The sequence below is a fragment of the Falco cherrug genome, chromosome 10, assembly GCF_023634085.1.
Source record: "Falco cherrug isolate bFalChe1 chromosome 10, bFalChe1.pri, whole genome shotgun sequence".
In the NCBI taxonomy this organism is placed as follows: Eukaryota; Metazoa; Chordata; class Aves; order Falconiformes; family Falconidae; genus Falco; species Falco cherrug.
The window spans coordinates 21,601,417-21,624,116 of record NC_073706.1 but is presented as its reverse complement, the minus strand read 5'-3'; the positions used below and the strand labels follow the sequence as shown (position 1 = coordinate 21,624,116).

Below are 22,700 nucleotides of genomic sequence, written 5' to 3'. Positions count from 1 at the left end.
TATTTTCATTGCAGCTATAGCCTTTAAAAAAAGTAGGTACTTAATTACAGAGCTACTGTCCAAATCTTCTAGTGATGCTGAAATGAAGAAGCCACAAGCTCCAATTTTATTTTATTTTAAGCGCATCGTTTCTTCTACTATTTGGAACGGCTGGTAAAAGCAATCATTTGGCAAGGTCTGTCAAGGGCTAAAAAAATAAACACTTGTATTTGCTAGGGTAGATTACATATTTTAAACCAAAATGAAAGTCTGAAACATACAAATATTTATAAAAGAACAGGGGAGTTTATAGTTCCAGTTTGTATTTGTGTATATACGTGCACATCACACCCATTAGTTCTGTGTGCTATGAATGTATCCATTTCATTTCATACTCCACTAACTCTTCCCCCTCCCCCCCCCCCCAGATCCATCTTCACAAGCCACCACACTTCTGCCGCCGTGCCGCAGCACTGAGCCCAGCGGGTACCGCACTCCCCGCACCCTTCTCCTCCGAAACCCCGACCCCCTCAGCCCCAGCCTCCCCCCCAGGCAGCACCGAGCCCAGCACAGTCACACCACAGATACAGACCCAAGCGCTCAGGACACACAAACCCAGTTCTGCGTAACATCCACATCAATCGCTTGTTCCTCTGTTGGCGAACCACACGTTACCGACCCCCAGAAGACCTCAGTGACTACCACATTCACCTTCTTCATCTTCTACACTTTATGAGAAAGCCCTGGCCTACACGTCGCATGTACCACCCACGTCAGGTTGTTACGCTCCTACATCTGTGCAGGCACGGACAGCTTCCAAGACTTGCTTGTATTGTTTGAAATGCTTTTATAAAGTCATGTAAATCAAGTGAAAATTCAGCATTTTTTTTTCTTCTGGAAAGCCACCATTTTAATTTCGTCTGGGCAATCAATTTACATGGGCCAAGCAATTTATGGTGCACAGGGATATGCAGTGCTTTGTCATAAGAGGAAAAAGACATTTCACCAGAAGTCATCAACCACTTCAGAAGATACAGCTGAAACCACACACAGGAGGAATGACTGCAACCCTGCATGTGCTCTTCATGCAGTCACACTAGAGAACACAGACTAAATGGGACATTTGGAGCTAAGTATCATTAGTTTTATTGGCAGAGACCCTTGCAGGACCCAGCATAAGAAGAACATCGGGTATGGAGACCAGCTGCCTGGCAAGACCCTCTGTGCATTCAGAGGGAAAGACTTGAGTTTAGTCACTTTGGTGTCACCCCACTCTGCCTTAGGCCATTGCTGCTAAGGTTTCAGCTTCTGGATGAGACCCAGCACTGAGCACACTGCAAGGAGCCTGGGAAACCTCAAGTTGTTGGCAAAGTTGCCTCAGAACAGCCTTCTTTATCATTTTCAACACGGACGGCCAAGGGGTCAAATCTCACCATGAGAATAAGGGGTTCCAGCCCCAAAGACGCAGTCCCGGCTCTACTGACATTTGTTGCCAAAGAGGGTTGTTGTTTTTTCCTGTGGTACTGCAAATTCATCCAAACCTTCAAAACCAAAATTTTGGGCTTCTACTTGTACCTACATGAGTATCACTAGACAGTTTTTATCAACTTACCCTTTAATGGAAAGTTACAAGTAAGATGTTTTCCTGCTCTTACAAGTCCATTGAAAAAAATATTCTTTCAACAACATTCCCTCCAGGAATACATCCTTATCACACCAGTCAAGGAAAATACAATATTCCTAATGACACAATGTTTGGTTAAGAGCTCCCAGTCTTATCTCATTACTTCAGATGAGCATTAACAAGTTTGACTGATTTGGATGCACCACCGAACAAAATTTTTTCACGTTATTTCTTGCAGGAAGACACCTTCTGTCAGCATGTACTCAGCCTAGCTTGTCACCCTTCCTTCCCTTAATAAGTTTCTAACCCCTCAGTTCAGTTTTAACCAAAAAAAGGAGTAAGTGTCTCAAAAAGACAGAAGCCTTGAGTTTCACTACCAAAGCAAAGACCTAGGAAAGATCCCAACAGAAGGCAGCAGCTGTTGTGCAGCTTGGCCAGACACCTTGGAGATCACCAGAACAGAATAGACGTTATTAGAAGACACAGAAGAGAACTGGGGACGTGTAGGACAGCCCATGAAAAGCACGTGGCCTGTCCAAGACCACCCCCACCTTTCTGTAAGCGGCAAAAGAGGAGAAAACAGAGATGAACCACCCTAATGACAAAAGATCTCTCTCTCCCCAAAAAGCCCAAATAATTCCCACCTTCGAGCTTTGGACAGGAAATAGTTCCACAAGAACCTCCAGTTTTTAAGAGGCATTTCAAAGACAAACCTGTTAAATGGGTCGTGACCTATTTTAAGTAGATTCATCAACAAAACTTTGAACTTCACTTACTATTAGGGTGACCAAACCAGCCAGACGTTTCCACTTCAGCTGAAAGCACAAAGTCATCTCTGAAAAGGATGACTGCCATTAAAGCACTCCCAACAGCTTTACAGGTGTTTCTTAAGGAGCCAGAGCTTTCCTTCAGGTGGCACTAAGTTTTGCAAAGGTGAGCTCAGATCTCGGTCAGACTGAAGGTCAGGGAACAGTCAGATTGTCACAGAACGGTGGTCAGAAGAGCTGCTTCCAACCCCACCCCCTGTTTACTGAAGCTGAGCCTCGAATCTCAAGGTTTTCACAACATACTGAAACGTTACTCACCTTCAAGAGCAGACGAACTGCTACAATCATTCAGTTTCACATTCATATTTTGTGGTTGACATTTCTAGTCTTTAAAAGATACATCTCTGGCTGAAACCTGTTGGACAGGTAAGGCACTTAATTTGGCTTCTAGATGGAAAGTAAGACTATCTGTGAACCGTGTCAAATTCTCTTGATGCAAAGGTTAAGGGAACGCGGTCCATCAGTTCACAAATGCACAAGTTTTACTATCATTATCAAACCAGGCTAAATGCACTTACGAGCCTGTCCCCTTGAACACAGGACCCTGACATACAAAGCATCTACTGGGCTTCAATGAAAGGATATAGAAGTGCTAATTAAGGTCTGATGTGGTTCCTCTTCGCCATTACCTAGCCATGGAATGACAGCTATCAACCAATCATGCAATTCAGAGGTACCTCAAAAAGCTTAATTTCAGACTATTTATAGGCTCAAACCTTGTAGCAATGGTTACACCGTGAACCTCGTTGCCAACAATCACCGGCAAAGTGGTTCTAGATATGGTCCTGTATCTTTATATACATAAGACACCGAGGTGCTGGAGTATCCCCAGATATGGGCAGCAGGGCTGGGACACAAGGCTGATGGGGGGCAGCTGGGAGCGCTCAGCCTGGAGAGGAGGGGGTTCAGGGGGGACCTGATGGCTCCCGACAGCTGCCTGGCGGGGGCTGGGGGGGGTCGGTCTCTGCTCCCAGGGAACAGCGACAGGACCAGAGGGAACGGCCTCAGGTGGCACCAGGGGAGGTTCAGGTTGGGGGTCAGGGAAAATGTCTTCACTGGGAGGGTGGCCAGGCAGTGGGGCAGGCTGCCCAGGGGGTGGTGGGGTCACCGTCCCTGGGGGTGTTTCAAAAAGCATGTAGATGCGGTGCCTGGGGACATGGTTCAGTGTTGTCCTTGGCAGTGCTGATTTAATGGTTGGACTCCATGATCTTAAAGCTCTTTTCCAACCTCAAAAGTTTCTATGATCATCCTGGTATTTTCCATGCTACTTAGTCAAATATTCATTCCCATTGTTCAAAGGTCTGGAATGAGGATCCAATAAAACCAAAATACAATTAAGAAAGAAATTGTGGGGTAAAGGTTTTAATCTAATCTCAAAATATCCAATGTTTGCATCAAGCTATGTAACATATGGCCCAGAAACTACTTATCCTGGCTTTCTCCTGCCAGCCCACAACCACTGGTCCTATGCCTACACTAGAACTCACCCCTACGCAACAGAGGTGCAAGGACTGCATGTTAGAGCAGGCAGGAGTAGCCACGAGTATCTGATGGGGAACTTGACAACAGCACAGGATCAAAACATGCACTCGCTGATTAAACTTTTGGGCTACCTTTCAAAAAGCACATTCAAGGACGAGTCCTACAGGTTGTTCTTGGCCAAGACGGGTATTTCAGCTTCCAACTACACAGGTTAGGCAAGTAGAAAGCGCTGCTTTCCCTCTGTCTCCTGGCTTTTCCATTATTCTCTCACCAGGGTGTATTTTAAGTGAACTCACAGTACTAAAAGAGATTCCTTTATGTGGTGAAGTAATACAAATAATGATGCACTGAACTTTCTTTACTAGGAAAGGTGCCCCTAGTACAACCATTTGAATGCTCAAACTGGCAATAGACACGGCGCTCATTTTCCAGTGGCATCACACCCACTCCTTTAAGTCACCAAGGAAGCAAAGAATTACCTTTTTTTTTAAAAAAAAAAAAAGTTATCAGCATCAACATCACAAATAAGCAATCCACTATCTGATAGGAACCCTTTGAAATATTAATACTGAGTCGAAGACTAAGTATCAGCTCGAAGAGGCTAAGGATAGCAAGCCCCCTAGTATCACTTTCAAAGCAACATGACCGTTGTGCAGTTTGTTAATACAGTGCAGTAGGCCAGTCCTGGTTTCCAAATCACTGTTGGACTCGTTCCCATGACCAATGGTACTTATCTCCATGCAATTTAATGGAAATCTGAGTATTTCTGATGGAAGACGCTTGCACTGTTTCATTGTTGATATTCACAGGACTTCCTTTGTTATTCTGCGTTTCGCTCCTTGCTTCTAAGCTATTACTTGGAAACAACTGTACTGCAGCTATGGAAAACACTTTGGAAAGCTTTGGAAATGCAAGACTGGAAACCCCTAATGTTTTATGGCAAGTATTTTTCCTATTTGCATGCTAGCAGGTCTTCAGCAAGCATGACCACTGTGCATCACCTTCTTCAGCATTCTCTACGTATATTTTAGAATCTTACCCTGGGTGTAAAATGGCAAGGATGCTTCAAGTACAAGTTTAAAAGGAACAAAGAGCAAAATAAAGCTCCTTAAGCAAGATCTCAAATGAGAAAATCCATTTTTTCTTTAGAGAGTATTAGCATAATCATGAGACCTTAGTGTTGTTGAACCAAAAATTCTCCTAGTGATCACACAGGGAAAGTCAGGGCAGAATAAGAAAAGTCTAACTCAGACTTACAAATTCCAAACACCCAGGGAAATAACACAGGCCTTAATATCACCGCTGGCAGTCTCCAGTGAAATGCAAACTAGATTGTGAAAAAGACTACAAACCACTTCCCCTCCACTGAAAATCAACCGAAACAACAATTCCTCAGCTTTTTTTCCATTGCTTTCACTAGTCATCATGCCTCGTTGCTAAGTCTTGGGTGGAGCACTGAGGTAGTGCAGTATATATGGCCAACCTGCCTCATCCGAAAACAGGAAAGGGTCTACCCAAAATACAGCAAGCCATCACAAAGCTGTTCTGCACCAAGCTTCTCGCTTCTGATTTCATAGCCTCAATGGAGAGGGAAAATCAGGATGGACAGAAAGATCCAGGCAAAACCACCAATTTTATTTATGGCTTAAGGTTGCTGTGTGCCATTCCACAAAGAAATCACAAAGAAATCCACAACGAGTTCCTGTCCCAGAGATCTTACCATCTATTCAGAAAAACCTAAGGATGAAGGTTGTGTATGTAACAAAACGGAAAGATGCCAACTGTTAAGGCTGATTGTTCAACAATCCAGTACAGGCTTTCATTCCCCTTGCATGTACGGTTTTGAAATACAGGTCAGAGCCAAATAGTCAACGTAAGAGTAAATAAGTTTGTATCATTTTTATGAGACCACTATAGTGTTTCTCTGCTGTTATTGTGCATCTGCAAAACCAACTTGTTCCAACTGCGCTTTCTCTCCATGTGGCACAAGATTTGTTATTCAACAACCTTTCCTTTCCAAGGTTGCAGTGAGAAAAAGGAGCAAATTTATGTCATTTTCCCCTGTCACTTACACTTCCTCGTATAAAGATTTTCACTGTAGTGTGAATTTTGCTTAATTTTCAAAAGTAATTTCCTCTGGTCCTGTAGCTGTATGTGAGCATATATCCTAGCATACAGCAACTCCAGAGCAAACTTTCAGAATCATGTCACCTTTAGTACAATACTCATAGTAGGCTCAGAACACTTAAGAGGAAGGAGCAAGTGAAAGCCTTTTATAGTGTCACAATCCTGTTTTATTGAACTTGCATCCTTCCCATCACATCTTATGTAGTTTTACTGAAATTTTCCTGCATTTTCTCTGTTGGCCCCTGCTTTTATCCAGAGGTTTTCTGGACAAATATCTCCACTGTTTCCGAGTAAATAGATATCCCCATCCTGCCTAATCACTTACATCACCAAAGGAATCATCCCCTTGATTGCCATAACAGTACATTAGCAGTTAAATATATAAATATATTCTACCACTTAAGCTTGCCTGCCTGAAAGAGCAGATGATGCCCACTTGAGCCACTTTACAACACTCAGATCCCCCATCAATTTCCATGCAAATTCCCCAAAGAGAATGAGCACAAAGACTGGGCTCCTGCAAACATTTACAGCATAATTCAACATGGTTAATGAAGTAACCATGACACAAACCAGAAAGAATACCAGTTAAATATGTCAGGCCTTAGCCACATGAATAGAAATTAATATATACATAAAGATATTATCTAAATTATGAAACAACTACAGGCTCTGCATTAGCAAAGAGTGCAGCTGTAACAACACAAAAAAAAAACCCCCGAATTCGGAAAGGTGAAAAAGTTTAACACACAACTACACGACCAGTAGGAAATCTGTTGTTAACTTCATTTCAGGAAAAAAAACTGGTGTGGAAAACACATTAGCCTAAGTGACCTGATTGACAGTTCAGTTTCTCTTGAGTAGATTCACTGAGGTGCAATCTACTTCAGTACTATTAGAAAGAAAGAAAAAAGTAGTAAGCTTCAGGTTAAATGCCATCAATAATAAAAAAAGAATTACAGCAACTGAAGGAAGTGTAATCACATGAAAGTTACCCAAGTATGAGAATAGTACCCATCTTTTAATTTCCAATCAGCAGCTTTACACTTTCTATACAGTGCCAGAGAGATAATTATCTAGTGCTTATCAGTGCAGACACCGGCAATTTAAAGCAGTTTTGCCTACAGAAACAAGATTTCTGAGCTGCAGCCATCCCATTTTTATAAGCATTTGCCATCTTTATCACTTTGAGATTTAACATTTAAAAGGGTATATGAGGCACCTAGTGATTTAAAAGAAGATTTTCTCCCTCGCAGTAAAATCCTTTAAAAATATGTTCATTTCTATCATTTTTCCCATTGTGTAGTGACTGAAATATGAGCATATGAACATAAAATCATATTGAAGCAATCTAATAATCTACTTCCCTAACTACATAAAAATCATAAACTACTCATATCCTCGCTTTTTCAAAAGCAGTACTCAAATTATAATGTGTGAAGTGAATTACATTAGTCCCCTAATTAGATATTCTTTTTCCCATTACCCAAAAAATTGGTATTTCATGCAATAGAAGTGTGCACAACACGTTATTAATCACTGTCAACAATGTGAAAGGTTGCAAAGATAACTACTCATCATTACAGAATCTGGGCAGGTGGCCAAAAAGAAAAGAACCCATGGATATTAAGTTATCATCAATGGTTATGAATAGTTTTTGGCTTCCAAAGTTCACCACTCAAAGGTCTGACATACTGCCTAGGTCTGCCTCATCAAAGCCTTGACGTCAGCAGGGTTGAACTGCACAATGCTCTCTGGCAACGCAGTGTATGTGGAAATGCACTTTGACAATGTGCTTGGATTCTAGACACGCAGTAAGTTAAGACACCCGAGTCTAAGGCTTGATTTTGAACAATTTGCTTAAGTGCACAGTCACGTTTTCCTCTCAAGCATTAACGATGCAACTAACCTGTTAAGCAGTCACAATGATGTTTTACCACATCTTTAACATTATCTGCAAAGGAGAAGACGCTATATTATAAATAAAACCAGTGTTTATCCAGCCATTAAATAGGAGTCAAGATGGGCTGTTTTCATTACTTAGATGCCACAAAAAAAAATCCTAAATTGAAAACCACATTCTAGTTTAGTAAGAACGGGTATAAGAATAGAAATTAACTGTAATAATGTAAAAAGCACTCTAGATATTAGTAATCTTAATTGGCAACAATAGATATCATTAAAGTTCGTTATAGGAATTGACTTGCAATGGCATAATTTCAGCATGCTATTTCCTTTCAGAAGAAAATCAGTCATTCCAAACTCCCAAAAGAATTTGGGCATAATATCTGGACATTTTTAAGTTTGCTAAAAACATGTGCAAGCTTTAAGGAAACATAATTACATCCTGTTGTATCCTCCAAGGACCACACTAACAGTCTTTGTATTACCTCTCTTTAAAAGCCACATCCTCAGCTGGTCAGCCAGGGCAGCAGTTACAATACACTCTGGAGCACTTCATGCAGCGTGAGGTTGTTAATAGTATATATGGAGGTTCATCAGGGATGGGGGGTTGCCTTCCTGACCCCAGAACAGACGCAAGCCTGAGAAACTCCGAGGGAAATGAAGTACGTGTACCAGCACTAGATGTGGCGCACACAGTACTTGCCAGGGCTGAAAACAAATGGACTCTGCCCTCCTCTACCCATTCCCTAATTTAGACCCTCTCACTCAGACAAGATTCACTGACAAAAAAAAAATTAAAATTAAAAAATATTCCTCTGCTCTGAATATCCCAAGTACACCTACTGAAAAGGCTTACCGTAGAAGTTGCAATTCTAAGTGCTGCTGGAGTTCATAGAAGCAGGACACGAGACCTTTACACTACTCCCTCATCTAAAATCATGAAATGTATGAAGTAAGTTAGATGCTTACTTAGAAGACACCTCATAACCTAATTAGTGTGTTTAATTAGTTTATGCATGCACCTCTTTAGACACATTCAAGACGCCTTGGACCAAAGCCTTGGTCATTAAAGAAGTCCTTCTGCACTTCACAGGCACTAGCGTTCATCGCACGGCACAGGTTATTCAGCATGATGCATCACCTTCAGGCAGAAGAAATGAAGAGAGAAACAGACGGGGAGCGCAGTTATTGTTCTTCATCTTCAACAACACGTTCAAGTGATGAGGAATAGAGAAAGTTCTAGGGCTGTTCCCCAAGAGCTCAGGGCGGTGCACGGGCAGACTCAGCTCCACTGCCACACACCCCCGGCTCTGCCTGACATCGCCCTCAGCCCAGCCACCACGTTCAGAACCATCAAAACTTCAATCCACAAATGAAAAGCCTTCTATACAACAGTAACAGTCATTTACAGGCTGCGTAAACCTTTTTTTTTTTTTTTTTTTTTTGGGGGGGGGGGGGGGGTGCTGGGGTTTTGGGATTTGTTTTGGGTTTGGTTGTGGGTTTATTTTTTTTAGAAATAAGGACAAGCATATACCTGAATCTTTAAGCAGATTTCCTCACATGAAGCGAATGCTTGCACTACATTTGCTTTTGTGTTGCTTACCTTGTGTTCTAGTCTGCAAGGCTTGAGTAAGTATTTCTCATCATTCATATAGATTATCCATTTCTAACTTCCATTTTATTTATAGCAACAAAAGAAACAAAAAAATTAAACCAGCATTGCAAGAACTTGCAGGAACAAGAGGAAAAGCAAGAACAAGCCAATGCTCCTCCACCTTCCCACAGTCCATCACCCTCCCGTTCTGCCTGATTCCAATATCAATCCAGGATCTTGGAGCCCCATTGCCCAAAAGCCACAAGAAACCATGCTACCAGCTGGATTCATTTGAAAATAATGCGCCCCCTCCAAACACACACACAAAAATTATCTTAACCCAAAGAAAGTCCAATAGCGTGAGCTGTCTGTCTCAGCTATTCTCATCCGTGTAGGGCAACACCAAAGGACACTTCAGGTGCTGTGACACCAATGCAGTGAGCAAGGGAGTTAGGGTCTCCTTCCACACCTCAGCACTTGACCGAGCGCTCCTCCAAACCGAAGCGCTACATCTTTCCTCCTGTTATTCCCAATCACCAAAAACTAATATTCCACTCTATGAAGACACAAGCTTATACACACAGAAAAAACTAATAGCTACATCTACAAGCTGAAAATATGACCTCTAAGTCAAACAAAGACAGCTGAGTACAGAAGTCTATCAACAATACACTGTGTTTATGCTATTATTGATTACAATGTATGTTAAGTAACCTGGACTTCGTGCTAACGTCACTCAACTCTGTCAGCTGGAGGTCCCAAAACGTTTTGTGAAGTATGACCCCACGTTACAGGTAGGAAAGACCGAGAGGCGATGTTCTCACACTTTCTCTTACAAACTCTCCCACAAAAACATATCGTGGGCTAGGAGAGCAAAGAGAATTATGTAGATTTGTATATGACACCTTACCTTTCAGCAACATTGCCTCCACAATTACACAGGCAACAGTTACGACACTATCATTATGCAGTATCTATCTCCTGGCTCATTTTGATTCTGTCAAAGCATTAAACACCTTCACTTCAGATTCAGCTACAGCAAATGCAATGAAATGACACGAGACCACCCACCAGCAAGATTTCAAGTTCCAAGCTCTCAGGAAAGCCATCATCTGCCTATCTAGAAGGGCCCTTGTCTGTACATGCTTCCATCTATTTTAGCACTTCAATGTGCTGCACGGCACTCAGAGTTCACAGGCACTTTATACAATGTGAAAAATCTCCCCCATACACAACTTTCATCCTCCGCCAGCTGGTCTATTATGTCGTATCATTTGAGTTTTAAAAGGATGCGTCCATGTATTTATTTTTCCCACCTGATAAATATTTATGAAGATTTTACTCCAGTCCTAACACACACATATTATAACTAATCTTCCTTTTATGTAGTCAAGCATGTTAGAGGAAAACTAGTTTGAAGACAGGCTATGCCTATTGCCCAGCCTGAGCTCCAGAAGGCAGCACATTAAGCAAAATGATGCCTGTCTGGAAGGCAAATTAAAAAGACAACAACAACAAAACCCAGCACGAGATTTACATGAGTTTCTCAACAGTGCAGTGCTGCAAGTACTTAAAACCTGCAAAAGTTAAGTGTTTAAAAAAAAGATCTTTCTGGTGTTTGGTGATTATTTTCCCCTTCACTAGGATGTGAGCTATCATATATAGCTTTTTGCTACATAACTTTGAAGCACCACCTTATGCAACTAAGGGATAGATGACGCAACTTTCACTCATTTCTAATATCTTACATTGATTGTGATCAGGGCTGATATGGAAAGGACATGCTTCTGCTAACTGAACTAGCATCATCTGGTTTTGATGTGTTGTTTGGGTTTTTTAACATTCCTGTTGTGGAGCAACGGAACAATAATGGAACCAAAGCCCAGTTCCTGCCCATCTCTCGGAAATTTTCACGACAATCTAATTTCCCTTACACAAAGCCTAGCAATTCTGCAGTGCCTCCCCTTTCTGATCTCCCCTATTTCTAGTGTGTTTACAGGATTTACTTAGAAATTTTGAATATTTCTAAGTGATTTGAATCGAAGACTTTCAAAAAAAATCATTACCTTCTTTGACATGATACACCAAAAAAAAAATAAATCAATGAAGAGAACGAGACATCTGAATTAGAAAAACTCAAAGAGAGACACCGAAATAGCATAGGCAATTCCATCTGCCTCATTACATTTTTGGAATAGTCGTATCAGATGTATGTTGTTTATCCAAAACAAATCCTCCAAGTTACTAAGATCTGATAGTCACTGCTGTCACCACAATGAAGAACTGAAAGACTTTAGAAAATAAACTGCAAACTGAACGCTTGCAGCACGTAGAGCTCATTTTCCACCTATAAATGGTTTTTCATAACAAGCTTACCTTGTCTCTATCGATTTTTCAACTCACCCTATTATCAGATCTCAGAAGATACTCTCCTGCCCCTCAGCTCCCTTGAATCCAACTCCTTTTTTAGTGCAGAACACTTGAAAAATAGCTACACAAGTCTGAGTACATATTTATTACCATCAATGTGCGATAGCCTCAAGAGACATCCACGCATCATACTCTGTTAGCGAGAAAAGGAATCACAGCCTTCAATACCGTGCTATTTTTTCCTAATGCTGCAAGGACAAGCTAATTTGTGAGCCACATCATTCCTTTCCAAAGGACGAAGGACATACTTTGGTAAAGGAGAAAACCCCAAAGACCATGCTCTCACCAACTTGTACTGTTGTACTGCCATGGGAACACAGAGGAGCCCCTCAGGAGGCTCCCAAAACAGGCCTGCTCCCCATCAGAAGGGGTGACAAGCTCCTGAGGAGTGGGAGAAAGGTCTAGGTACGTACACTGGCTCCGTCTCCCCTAGAACACTGCACACACGCCGTTTCATCTCAGCCTACGGTTCTGTCACGTCCTACCTCAGGGGTGCTCCATGTCGCCAGAAAAAGAGCAGAAATCACACGAGAACTGTTCAATGGGCAAAAACCTCCATGCAAGAAGAGGCAAGCAACCAGCTGTGCTCTCCCTTCCCATTTTTCTCTGCAAATAAATGAGCAATTACAACTTGGTCTAGGTGACAAAGAACAGTAATACACTGCCCTAACAAGAGGATTACAGGTCAGGAGAATAAGTTAAGATAACTTAGTCCAGCAGTCTCCTACCAGTTATTTTACAGTTAGACCAATGTAATCTTAAGCAATTTTAGAAGAAAAGTATCAGCTTTCATCTGTAACATCTGTTTTACCACCAGGTTCTGTTACATCCTCAATATTCCTTTTAGCAGTCCTGTGAAAATAATCCATGAATTTCAATGCATACACAGACATAGGATGCTTTTGAAGAGCAATACCTAGCTAGGGAACAAACACCTCTCATGCTCACTAGAAGCTCCTTCATCTGCACTGCAACCTATTACAGAGCCACAACCAGCACCAGTAAATATGCTTTAAGTTTTCTGTCATACTGGATCTATACCTTAACACAGAAATCTAATTTCTTTGTTAAAGAAGGTATATCCTATAGCCTCACTGCTACTGGGAAGTGTCACTAATGTTTGTTAAAGTTGTTGTGAATTGCTGTAGTATGCAAGCATAAACAAATCTACAGCACATCTGTCAAACTAGACTATAATCAACCAGAAAAAACCCTAACGCTTGGTGCCTAAAAATAAATACCAACAAATGCATGTCTGTCTCTCCCTAATGCCTCCCGTTCTGAAAGGCCCTTGAGGTACTCTTAGCTTTGCAATACGCCCTAAAATAAGTACATCAGTCTGAATTATCAGAGAGGCTATTTCCTTTACACTCCTTCCCCTTTTTTCCCATTCCATTTCCTACCACTCCCCTCACCAGGAATATCAAAATAGATAGCAGACCTGGGGGATATCAAACTTGCTTCCAGGCACAGGCATCATGAGAGGCAGTATCTGACTGTGCAGTATGAATTTCCCAGCTATTTAGTTTTCAAAGAACTTTATGTCATGGCCCACACATTATTCCATATAACAATTACTTCAAAGCCAGAGGCTATCCATTTGCATAATAATGAACATTTTTCCTTAAGAGGTGTGCAGGAAACTACGTGCTAATGGGTTCTAGCGTGTATTATCTGAAAGTCACATTTGCTTCATAAAAATAATTAAACCCACGACCTCTAATGTTTAGCTACCTGTACCTTTTATGTAACAGACAGAGAGGCACCTGTCCTGTTAAATGAAGAAGAACACACAGGACTAATTTTTGCAATACCAAGTCACTCCAACTCAGTAATTAACGCTGGACTGTTCACACATGTAAGGACTGCAGGAGTGGGCTGGCTTCTGAAGCTGTGCATCAGGGGAAATGCATCCTATAGCACAGAAAACATGGGTTTGCTATATCTCAGTCACAGAAAGCATGAGGGAAATACACACACCCATTTCTGCTAAATCACTGAAGAAGAGGGAAAGGGTATTTCACAGCTGGAGAAAAAAGCTCTTCCAAGAACACGTTGGATCTGACATGTCAGGAGTAATTTTTATAGAAACTATCCAGTAACAGAAGAAATTTTCTTATTAGGCAGGGAGTCCTCCATAGCATCCTATAATCCACGTTTGATACTAGTATAGCAGGCTTTTCCTCTTAGCATCTGAAATTCACTTAATTTTCAAACAACTGTTCTTTAAAGAAAATATACTATACTGCACAGCACTTACCTGTATTTACTGCTTGAGCCTTTTGGTTTCATCACCTTTGATATTAGATTGGTGAAGCCCAGTTAGAACCTTAGCTATCAAATCCTCATTTATACCATGGGATGTGCAAAACTAGAATAACAGGCTCACTAACGCACTGAGACACAGCTGCAGCACCAAGGCCCGTCAGGGGGCTTCTGCTCCTCAGCCCACACTTGGGTTCACCATCCCCAGACAAGGAACCACCAAACCAGCTAAAGACACCAGCATTCCGTGCAGCATACCCCCCCTCTGTACAATCCACCACCAACTGGACCTTTTCCACCGAATCAAGCTGTCTGGCTGAATTCTAAAATATCCCCCCCCCTAATTTCTGACTGTTAATACTTGTAGTCGTTCAAGAGAAGAACGATAATCGTCTCTAACACCACAGGGCGTTAAGCCCATTGTCAGCAGCAGCTGGAGCAAGGGCTGGATTTCTTCCCTCTGCGCAAGGCGACCAGCTGATGCATCATATTGTTAGGTTTCTCTCCAGCTCTGAAACATCAGATATCGATCAGTGCCACAGGCGGTACAGCATGCTAGACAGCCTGTTGTAGGATTTGTCCGAGCACATCACACCAGTGTGTTCTTAATCTACCATCACAGAAGAGGCAGAGAAAAAAAATCTTTTTTTTCCATCTTTAAAACTAGATGCTACGTAGATAAACACATACGCAAGCAGGGACACTCTCTTGCAGACAAGAGCAGCATTAAGGATGTCTTAAAAATACCCAATCAGCATTAACCTTCACTCCTTTAGGACTGGAAATTACCAGCTGTTCCATATTGTTCAACACAGTTTCAGCAAACAGAAATTATTTCTACCTGATTTTTCACAGTTCCATTAAATACGGCATCTGTACTCATCTACCATGTAAATACTCCTCCATACAAGCATTTTCAGAGACATGCTTTCCAGGATTTTGGAATAAGCCCACAAGAATAATTGTTCTGGTTTTTGTACACATGGGGGAAAGCGGGTGTCAGGGTATTTGAGCACGGTGTAACTCGTCCCCATGCTCTGTTCTTGGTTAAGGTAAAGATCCAGAAGTGGGCATTCTGCTAAGACAGTGCCATCAGCAAGCTTGTAGAAGATGGTATAAATGTCTTTAACAAAGACTTCCAGAATCCTATCCTTCATAGTGTAATGTTTCATTCTTAATTATCCCATAGCCACGACACAAGTAGCAGTTGTTTAGCTATCTCATCACCTACTCAGCTGCATCTCCAGTTCAACTTTACTTCCCTCCGCTAACAAAGGCTTTAAGTCAGTGTTCATGTGGAGAGCCAACATTGCCCTTCATCACTTAACCCACCCATAACATCAGAATTTTCCAAGCACACCCAAATGATTTTGAAAGGTACGCTATGTTGTCTTGGAATGCTATTGTGCTTACACATGGGTGTTTTTTTCCACATCCTTAGAACCTCAGAAAAAACCCTTTAGTCAAGGCAAAGTTATTTTCAAGATAACAAACTTCATTCACTATGAGGAAGAGAAATACAGCCTTCAGTGACTACAGAATATTTTGTTCCTTATTCTATTCTTGTTAAGTGAAAGAAGTGTTGTGCTGGTTCAGCCAAAACGATTTAAGAGTTCAATCTAGCATTCTCAACCAGAGAGGACAGAAGTGTGCCAATACACCAACGTAGAGGAGTTTTTTAAAGCTAAATTGACTCTGATGTACATGTCATTTAACAAAAGTTGCATACCTAGCAATACGAACAACTGACAGATACGAGACAGCCACTCCTCATCAGGCAGAAGTCATTATTTGAACTTGGTTAGCTGCACTAAAGTCTCCCCTTCCGATGACATCACATAATTAACATCATCTAGGATATCTTAGGATGGAGTCCTTTAGGGACAATTGTTTGGAAGGAGGCTCCAGAACATTAACAACTGAAGAATAGGAAAAAAAAAAAATATCATACTCAATACAGAAGATTGTCACAAAAGTAGCCTGGCACGCCAAGTGTGACAATAAGACCGACGACAGTCCTAATCCCTGACACGAACAGATCTGCTTCGGTTCAACTTGAAGTGAAGCTGGCTTTCCAGACATAAAAAAGCAACCTACCTGCAGAGCCACGGAAACACTCAGCTTCCTAAATGTCTTCATGTCCAGCTGACCACCAACAGGAACAGAAATAAATAATCCAGCACATCTACCTTACAGAGCCCATCCATACCTACTCCATCTATTTGTTTCAGGAGCCATACATCTACCTCTGTATCTGTCGCTGCTTAACAAGTCACGGCTTAGGCACATACGCTGCGTAAGGTTTACTCTCTTTATAAGACAGAGGTAAAACCCAACAGTTTGTGCAAGCGTAAGACCTCAAGAAATCCAACACAAGCTTTTTTCATTTCTCAGTAGCCGAGATTCGGGGCGGGGGGGGGGGGGGGGGGAGATGAAAAACTGCCTGAATTACAGGTGAGTCAATTCTAGCTGAGACTGTACCACCGAGACCTCAAGGTTCACTACTTGCAGCCTAATCTTCAACTCATCTACATCACCACAGATCCTTTGTATCACATCCTAAGGTAAATATACACAAGTTGGAAAAAAAAAATCACCCTCTAATTTTAAAGAGCTTGCAAAATTACTTTAATTAGAGAATTATTACAACAGATGTCAGCTCAAAAAGCACGATTCGCTGTTTACCTTACGTAAACATTTTTGACAGTCATAGGAAGCCCTGTTCCTTCATTCAGGAAATTTCTGGTAGACCACAGTCTGACTGTGAGAGGACTAAAATAACGAAACCACACTCTCACATACAGCTCTCACTCTTGCAGAAAGAACTTTTAACGGAAAATAGAACAGAGCACCTTGTAATAATCATCAAGGTGCAAATCTGTGTCACCAAAACAAACAGATTGTTTCTTTGAGCCAATTTCTTAACAGAGAATGATTTATAATAGTCACAGACAGCACATCTACAAAATGGGTTTCAAGAGCATATTAAAAGCAGAATACTTAAGACATTAAAGCAGAAGCTGAGCCTTGGACAGATCACCAGGGCCCATCCGTGTAACTTCAGTGTCCTGGTTTCAGCTGGGATAGAGTTAATTTTCTTCTTAGTCGTTAGTACAGTGCTGTGTTTTGGCTGTGACATGAGAACAACGTTGATAGCACACTGATGTTTTCAGTTATTGCTGGGTGATAACTATACTAAATCAAGGACTTGTCAGTTCCTTGGGCCCTGCCAGCCAGAGGGCTGGGGGGGGGGGGGGGGGCACAGGAAACTGGGAGGGGACACAGCCAGGACAGGTGACCCAGGCTAGCCAAAGGGACATTCCATACCATATGGTGTCATGCTGAGTGTATAAACTCGGGAAGAAGGAGGAAAGTGGGGACATTTGGCATTACAGCTTCTGTCTTCTCAAGTAACCATTACTGTGATGGAGCCCGGCTTCCCCGGGGATGGCCGAACACCTGCCTGCCCATGGCAAGTAGGGAATGGATTCCTTGCTTTGCTTTGCTTGTGTGTGCAGCTTTTGCTTTACCTATTAAATCGTTCTTATCTCAACCCTTGAGTTTTACATTCCTTTTCGATTCTCTTCCCCATCCCTCTGGGTGAGGGGGAATGAGCAAGCCGCTGCGTGGGGCTTGGTTGCCTGCCAGGGTTAAATCACGACACTTAAGTCTCCCTAATCTGACTCTCTGAATATCAGGTTTAAAGTAGACTTATTAACAATCTTGTAATTACAAGAATAAAAACATAAAGCCTATAGCCAGGAACTAAACACTTACAGATGGTTACGTTTACAGAAGGCTTTCAATATTTGCAAAACAAAGGACAGGTTATGGCATTTTTCTCAGTTCTCTTGCTCAGTGGATTTTTTATTGCATTTCTTTTTCATAAAAGCCCAGTTAGTTCCATTACCAAAACACCACATTGCAGCTTGCCGTAATTTCATACAGTAAGCTTTGCTGCAATTTATAAGTGGCTATACTTGAGTGCCCTCACACCGGCTCAACAGCACAGCACCCATCAACTGCATTAATGTCTCGGAAGAAAAAAAAAAAATGAATCTACTAATAAATATGGTACTCGGCCAACATTACTCCACTTTAAACAACACAGGTTCTCAACATGAGAAGGTCAACACATGCGAGACCACTTATGCTCTTTAAAATGACTTTGATAGAAAGGTGGCAGCAAAGTATCCTGAAGCGATGCTAAAGCTTATCAATAATAACCCAGGAAAAACATAACACAAGCCAAAGAGAAAGCTACAACATATGGCTTCAGTCATGTGTACCATGATGACTGTTTCAATAAAAACAAGTCAAGAGAGAAGACACCCTCAAAAAAAGTGTTAGCCTGCTTTTAACACTGCGAAACTGCAGCTTGCACATTCCTCATTTAAAAAAAAAAAAAAAAGAAAAAAAAAAAAAAGAAAGAAAAGAAAAAAAGAGAAAGTTTTCTATCAAATAGAAGGAAGGGGGGGAAAAACCCAGTCCTGGCAGACCATCATCAGTTTGGTTTTACAGTGCCAGATCCACTGTGCATGTGTGGTAGCATGTCTAGGTAGCTTGAACCAGCACTTCAAAGTCCAGGGTGACATTTTTTCTGCAGTCAAATAAACAACACACACAAAAGCAACCAACCACCTCTAAGTCCTATGAGATGCAGTATCAGCATGCTGTTTTCTGCACTGCTGACGACGAAGACAGTCCTTCCCAAAATCTACTAACCCAATACACCAGGTAGGTACACATAAATCTCTGCTTATCTTGCCATTTTGGGGTTTTATCAGAGCCAAAAATTTAGTTGGACAACAGATCATTTATAAGCATAATACACACACATATAGAGATCCTTCCAAGATCTAAATTCATTTCACAATTATATTTTACTCATTGTTTAATCAAAGAGGGTTCATTTATGCAGAGCAGAAGACACTTCTGTCACTATTACACATACACATTTCTTTACTGTGACCCACTACAGATCCAAATGCGAAGTCAGGGAGAGTGGGAATGAAGGACGGAAGTCAACTGACGAAATACTCCGTTTCACCCATCAGCAGAAAATGCATTTAATCAGAACACTTTTTGTGACACAGGACAACTGAAATGTACCTAACTAGACTATTTTAGTAGCAGTTTTTACTGCTTTACAGTGATTTCCTCAAGTCTCCTCTCCAAGAAAAAAAAATAATCTGTGAATTTAATGGCCATGACCAATCATCCATTTTTGGTATCAAAACAATAGCCTACACAAAAACTTCACAAGTCTATAGCATCACCTGTATCACTCTTGTATTTGAAGACTTTGTTGCCAAGGTCATATACTGGCATAAAGCCTGTTCACGTTATTCACATTAGTATTCACGTTAGTAATCCTACTACCTTCAGATGGTCCACTTACATGGTTAAACCTGATCAAATTTTTCACTCATGTATTACAAGTTGCATGGAATTTGGCTATGTAATTCCCACCAGAGTCAATGTCAGTTACGCAGACAGATGTGATGCTATCCTAAACGTTAATACTAGATCGTCTCCTCTTCAACTCTGCCTGCAAAGCTAACACAGCAACAAGTGAAAAGAACCTGCTTTTACTGATTTCAGCAATGTCAGACGCAGCCCGTTTCTAGTTCTTGAAGATCAGCCAACACACGAAAAGCAGAACTCCATACCTCTGAAAAGTAAGCAAAAGTACTAAATCTTGTCTTGCTTTAAGCAATATAGCTACTAAGTAGATAGCTAAAGAAACACTTACAGAAAAAAAGGGGGGCAAATAAAGCTTTATTTGTACACAACAAATGCAAACCTATCTTTCTGTATTTTACTTGGCAAAGACAGGCCAGATGCATCCTTCAATGGCGTACATATACATGCTGATTTCTTACTGCTTCAAAAACACTAAACAACAGTTGACTTTATAAAATAGATTTTCATAAAAAGGAGAATGCACTTGCCTAATTCATGATGATCTTGGCCTTATTTCTTCCAGCACAAGCCACATTTCCAGTAACAAAAGTGTCTACTGATGATTAATTTTAATGGTCCTTAATCACACATCCACTTCTCCCCATCAGAAATCTCAGACTTTGAAGCTTAAGAACACCAAAGTTTATACTACTATTCAACTCCACAGTAACGACCGAGTTGCATCAACAGTTTTATTCCAAACTTATTTTCCCCAGTAAACACAAGTCTAAGCAAAGCTCTCGTCAGTAACCTTTCCCTGGAAAATTCTATAGGAAATGAAATGTAATACTCTATTAAGACTTGTTTTGCAAACAGAAGTGAGAGAGATCACCCAAGCATGCAGAGTCATTAAAATGGATCTTACATATATCATTATAAATTTAATAATCTCCATGACGGCTAGAGTTCAAGTTAAAATGAATGTCAGCAAAGCATGACCAATTGATGTTATCCCAGCTGCCACTGAGCCTCACTTGGGGTTATATTATACATTCAGAGGCCCCACATTACATGTGCACCAAATACCCGGAGCAGGAGCAGATGGGAGATGTAGGCTTCTATACCTATCAGCAAGGAGGGACACACATAATTGCATATTAATTTTGGTGCATCAGAACAATTACAGTATACTGTGGTGTCACAGCTCGCACATGGTTTTCCCATCATACCCTATATGTAGTATAAGGTTGTGTACTTTAAGGAGGGAAAAAAGCATACTAGCAGCCTCCAGAAATTGAGTCAACAGAAGGATTTTGTTTCAACCCTTACTCATCTACTTCAGCCCCAAAATGCTTCCTTGAAAAAAAAACTAAAAGGAAGACCTTGGCAGCTTATCAGTTAATAGATCACACTTGCTGCAATTAAAATACATTTAGGACTTCTCTTTGGTTCCCCCAACTAAGTGTTCCCTAAATGTCATTTCTCTCCAAGGAAACAGCTGCATTTTATCCGATTCCTGAAAGTTTTCCAAGCTGCTTAGATTTCTAATGGGGTGACAGGGAAACCACTTTTATTCTTCAGCAGACTTGATGAAATTGTGACACAAACCTCCCCCTCTCCAAAATTAGACAGCGTTGTTGAACAGCAAAAATAATAGGTGGCGGTCAAGGGGGGGGGGGGTTCCAACTCACTTTGCAGCTGAAAAAAATCATCTGTGAAAGCTACAGGAAAAGGGAGCTCGCCACACAAAGCTGAACACACTGTTTTCTATCACCCATCAAATCTGCGTGGAAAACTATATAAATGATTTATACGGTAGAAACATGTCAAGTATTACCGTTTGCCTGACTGGTGCCAAGAAAACAACTTTGAAGTCCCAGTTGTTCACAAGCCACAGTTTGAGATTGCAACTTCATTTAGGTCAACTTAATGCACCAATGCATCAGTATTAAATAATACAATGCTACCTTGACACACAGAGCTTCCACAAAGCACTTGTACAAAATACGGTCCGCCAGCTGACATTAAGCACGTTCCACTGTGCATTTTGTTTGTTTTCAAGGCAAAGTCACATCTGGAAACTACAGTAAAATGTGAATGCTACCATCAGGACAAGGAGGATGCTGACAAGCATACAACACTTTCAGCAGATTTAATCACCAAATCCCAAGAAAGCAATTTTAAGCTCTCTAATGATACCAATAAAAAAGCTGAAGCTAAAATAAATCAATAACCTCACCAGACTCAGTAAGAGTCAGTACATCAGTCATCCATTTACACTGTATGTCTCTTCATCAACAACTATCCAAAATTCTGGCAGTTTTTCCCTTCTTTCACTCATATTACAATCCTCCCTTCCCTCAGCGCTCCGTTCCACACACTGAAATAAGCCTGAACAGAGAGACAAACATTTTTAAAAAAAGAAATATCCATAACCAAAAGAGATCTACGGCCAGCTAAGCGTGGCATGCAGCAACTGCAATTGATAAAAGAGTTATAAGGAGCTCTTCTGCCACTTGTACCTCATTCAGCAAGTTAAGCAGAAAGTGCTTCTGCCTTTTGTCACTTACCCTTTTTTGATCTTCCAGTCCATGTGTCACAGGCTTTCTTTTCTGATGTTGGCTGGATTCAGAGCCAGGTTCCATTTCCCAGCTACAAGGACTCTTCCAGCGTCTTTAAGCTTTCCCTAAAAATCCATAGTATGAACAACAAAAATCTAAAAATAATAAAAAAAGGCAAGCAAATTCCTTCAAATCTCGTCCATCCTTTTTATCATCCTTCTAAATTCTGGTTTGCCATCACTGCTCATTATCTTAACAAGCAGCCATTCTGTGAGCCTCTATATCCTATTTTAGCTCAGATGAAGGTTTCCATTTACGTGCCTTACAGAAGGATGACAGAGCTGAATCCAAACCCAGTAGTTTGTGCCACATTATTGCTCCATCAGCAGCCTTTTCAGTGCATTCCTGGCACAGATAATTTATATGTCAATAAAGGTGTAAATGTGCATTTAATCCACTGTGTTGATATTATCAGCATCCCTCTCTTGGGCCACCTTCCT

At 41.2% G+C, this 22,700-nt stretch overlaps 1 protein-coding gene across 2 annotated transcripts in view; it reads right to left on the bottom strand.

Annotated features, from left to right (window-relative positions):
* Positions 1 to 22,438, bottom strand: part of NAV2 (neuron navigator 2) — a 410,392-nt gene extending 387,954 nt beyond the window's left edge. The window contains exon 1 of one of the 2 annotated variants that reach the window (XM_055721725.1): positions 22,210 to 22,438. In XM_055721725.1, coding sequence (XP_055577700.1) covers positions 22,210 to 22,284 — 75 coding nt within the window. In that variant the 5' untranslated portion in view covers positions 22,285 to 22,438. The remainder of the gene's footprint in view (positions 1 to 22,209) is intronic. The other variant, XM_055721726.1, reaches the window with a different exon arrangement.
* Between the last annotated feature and the right edge of the window lie 262 nt (positions 22,439 to 22,700).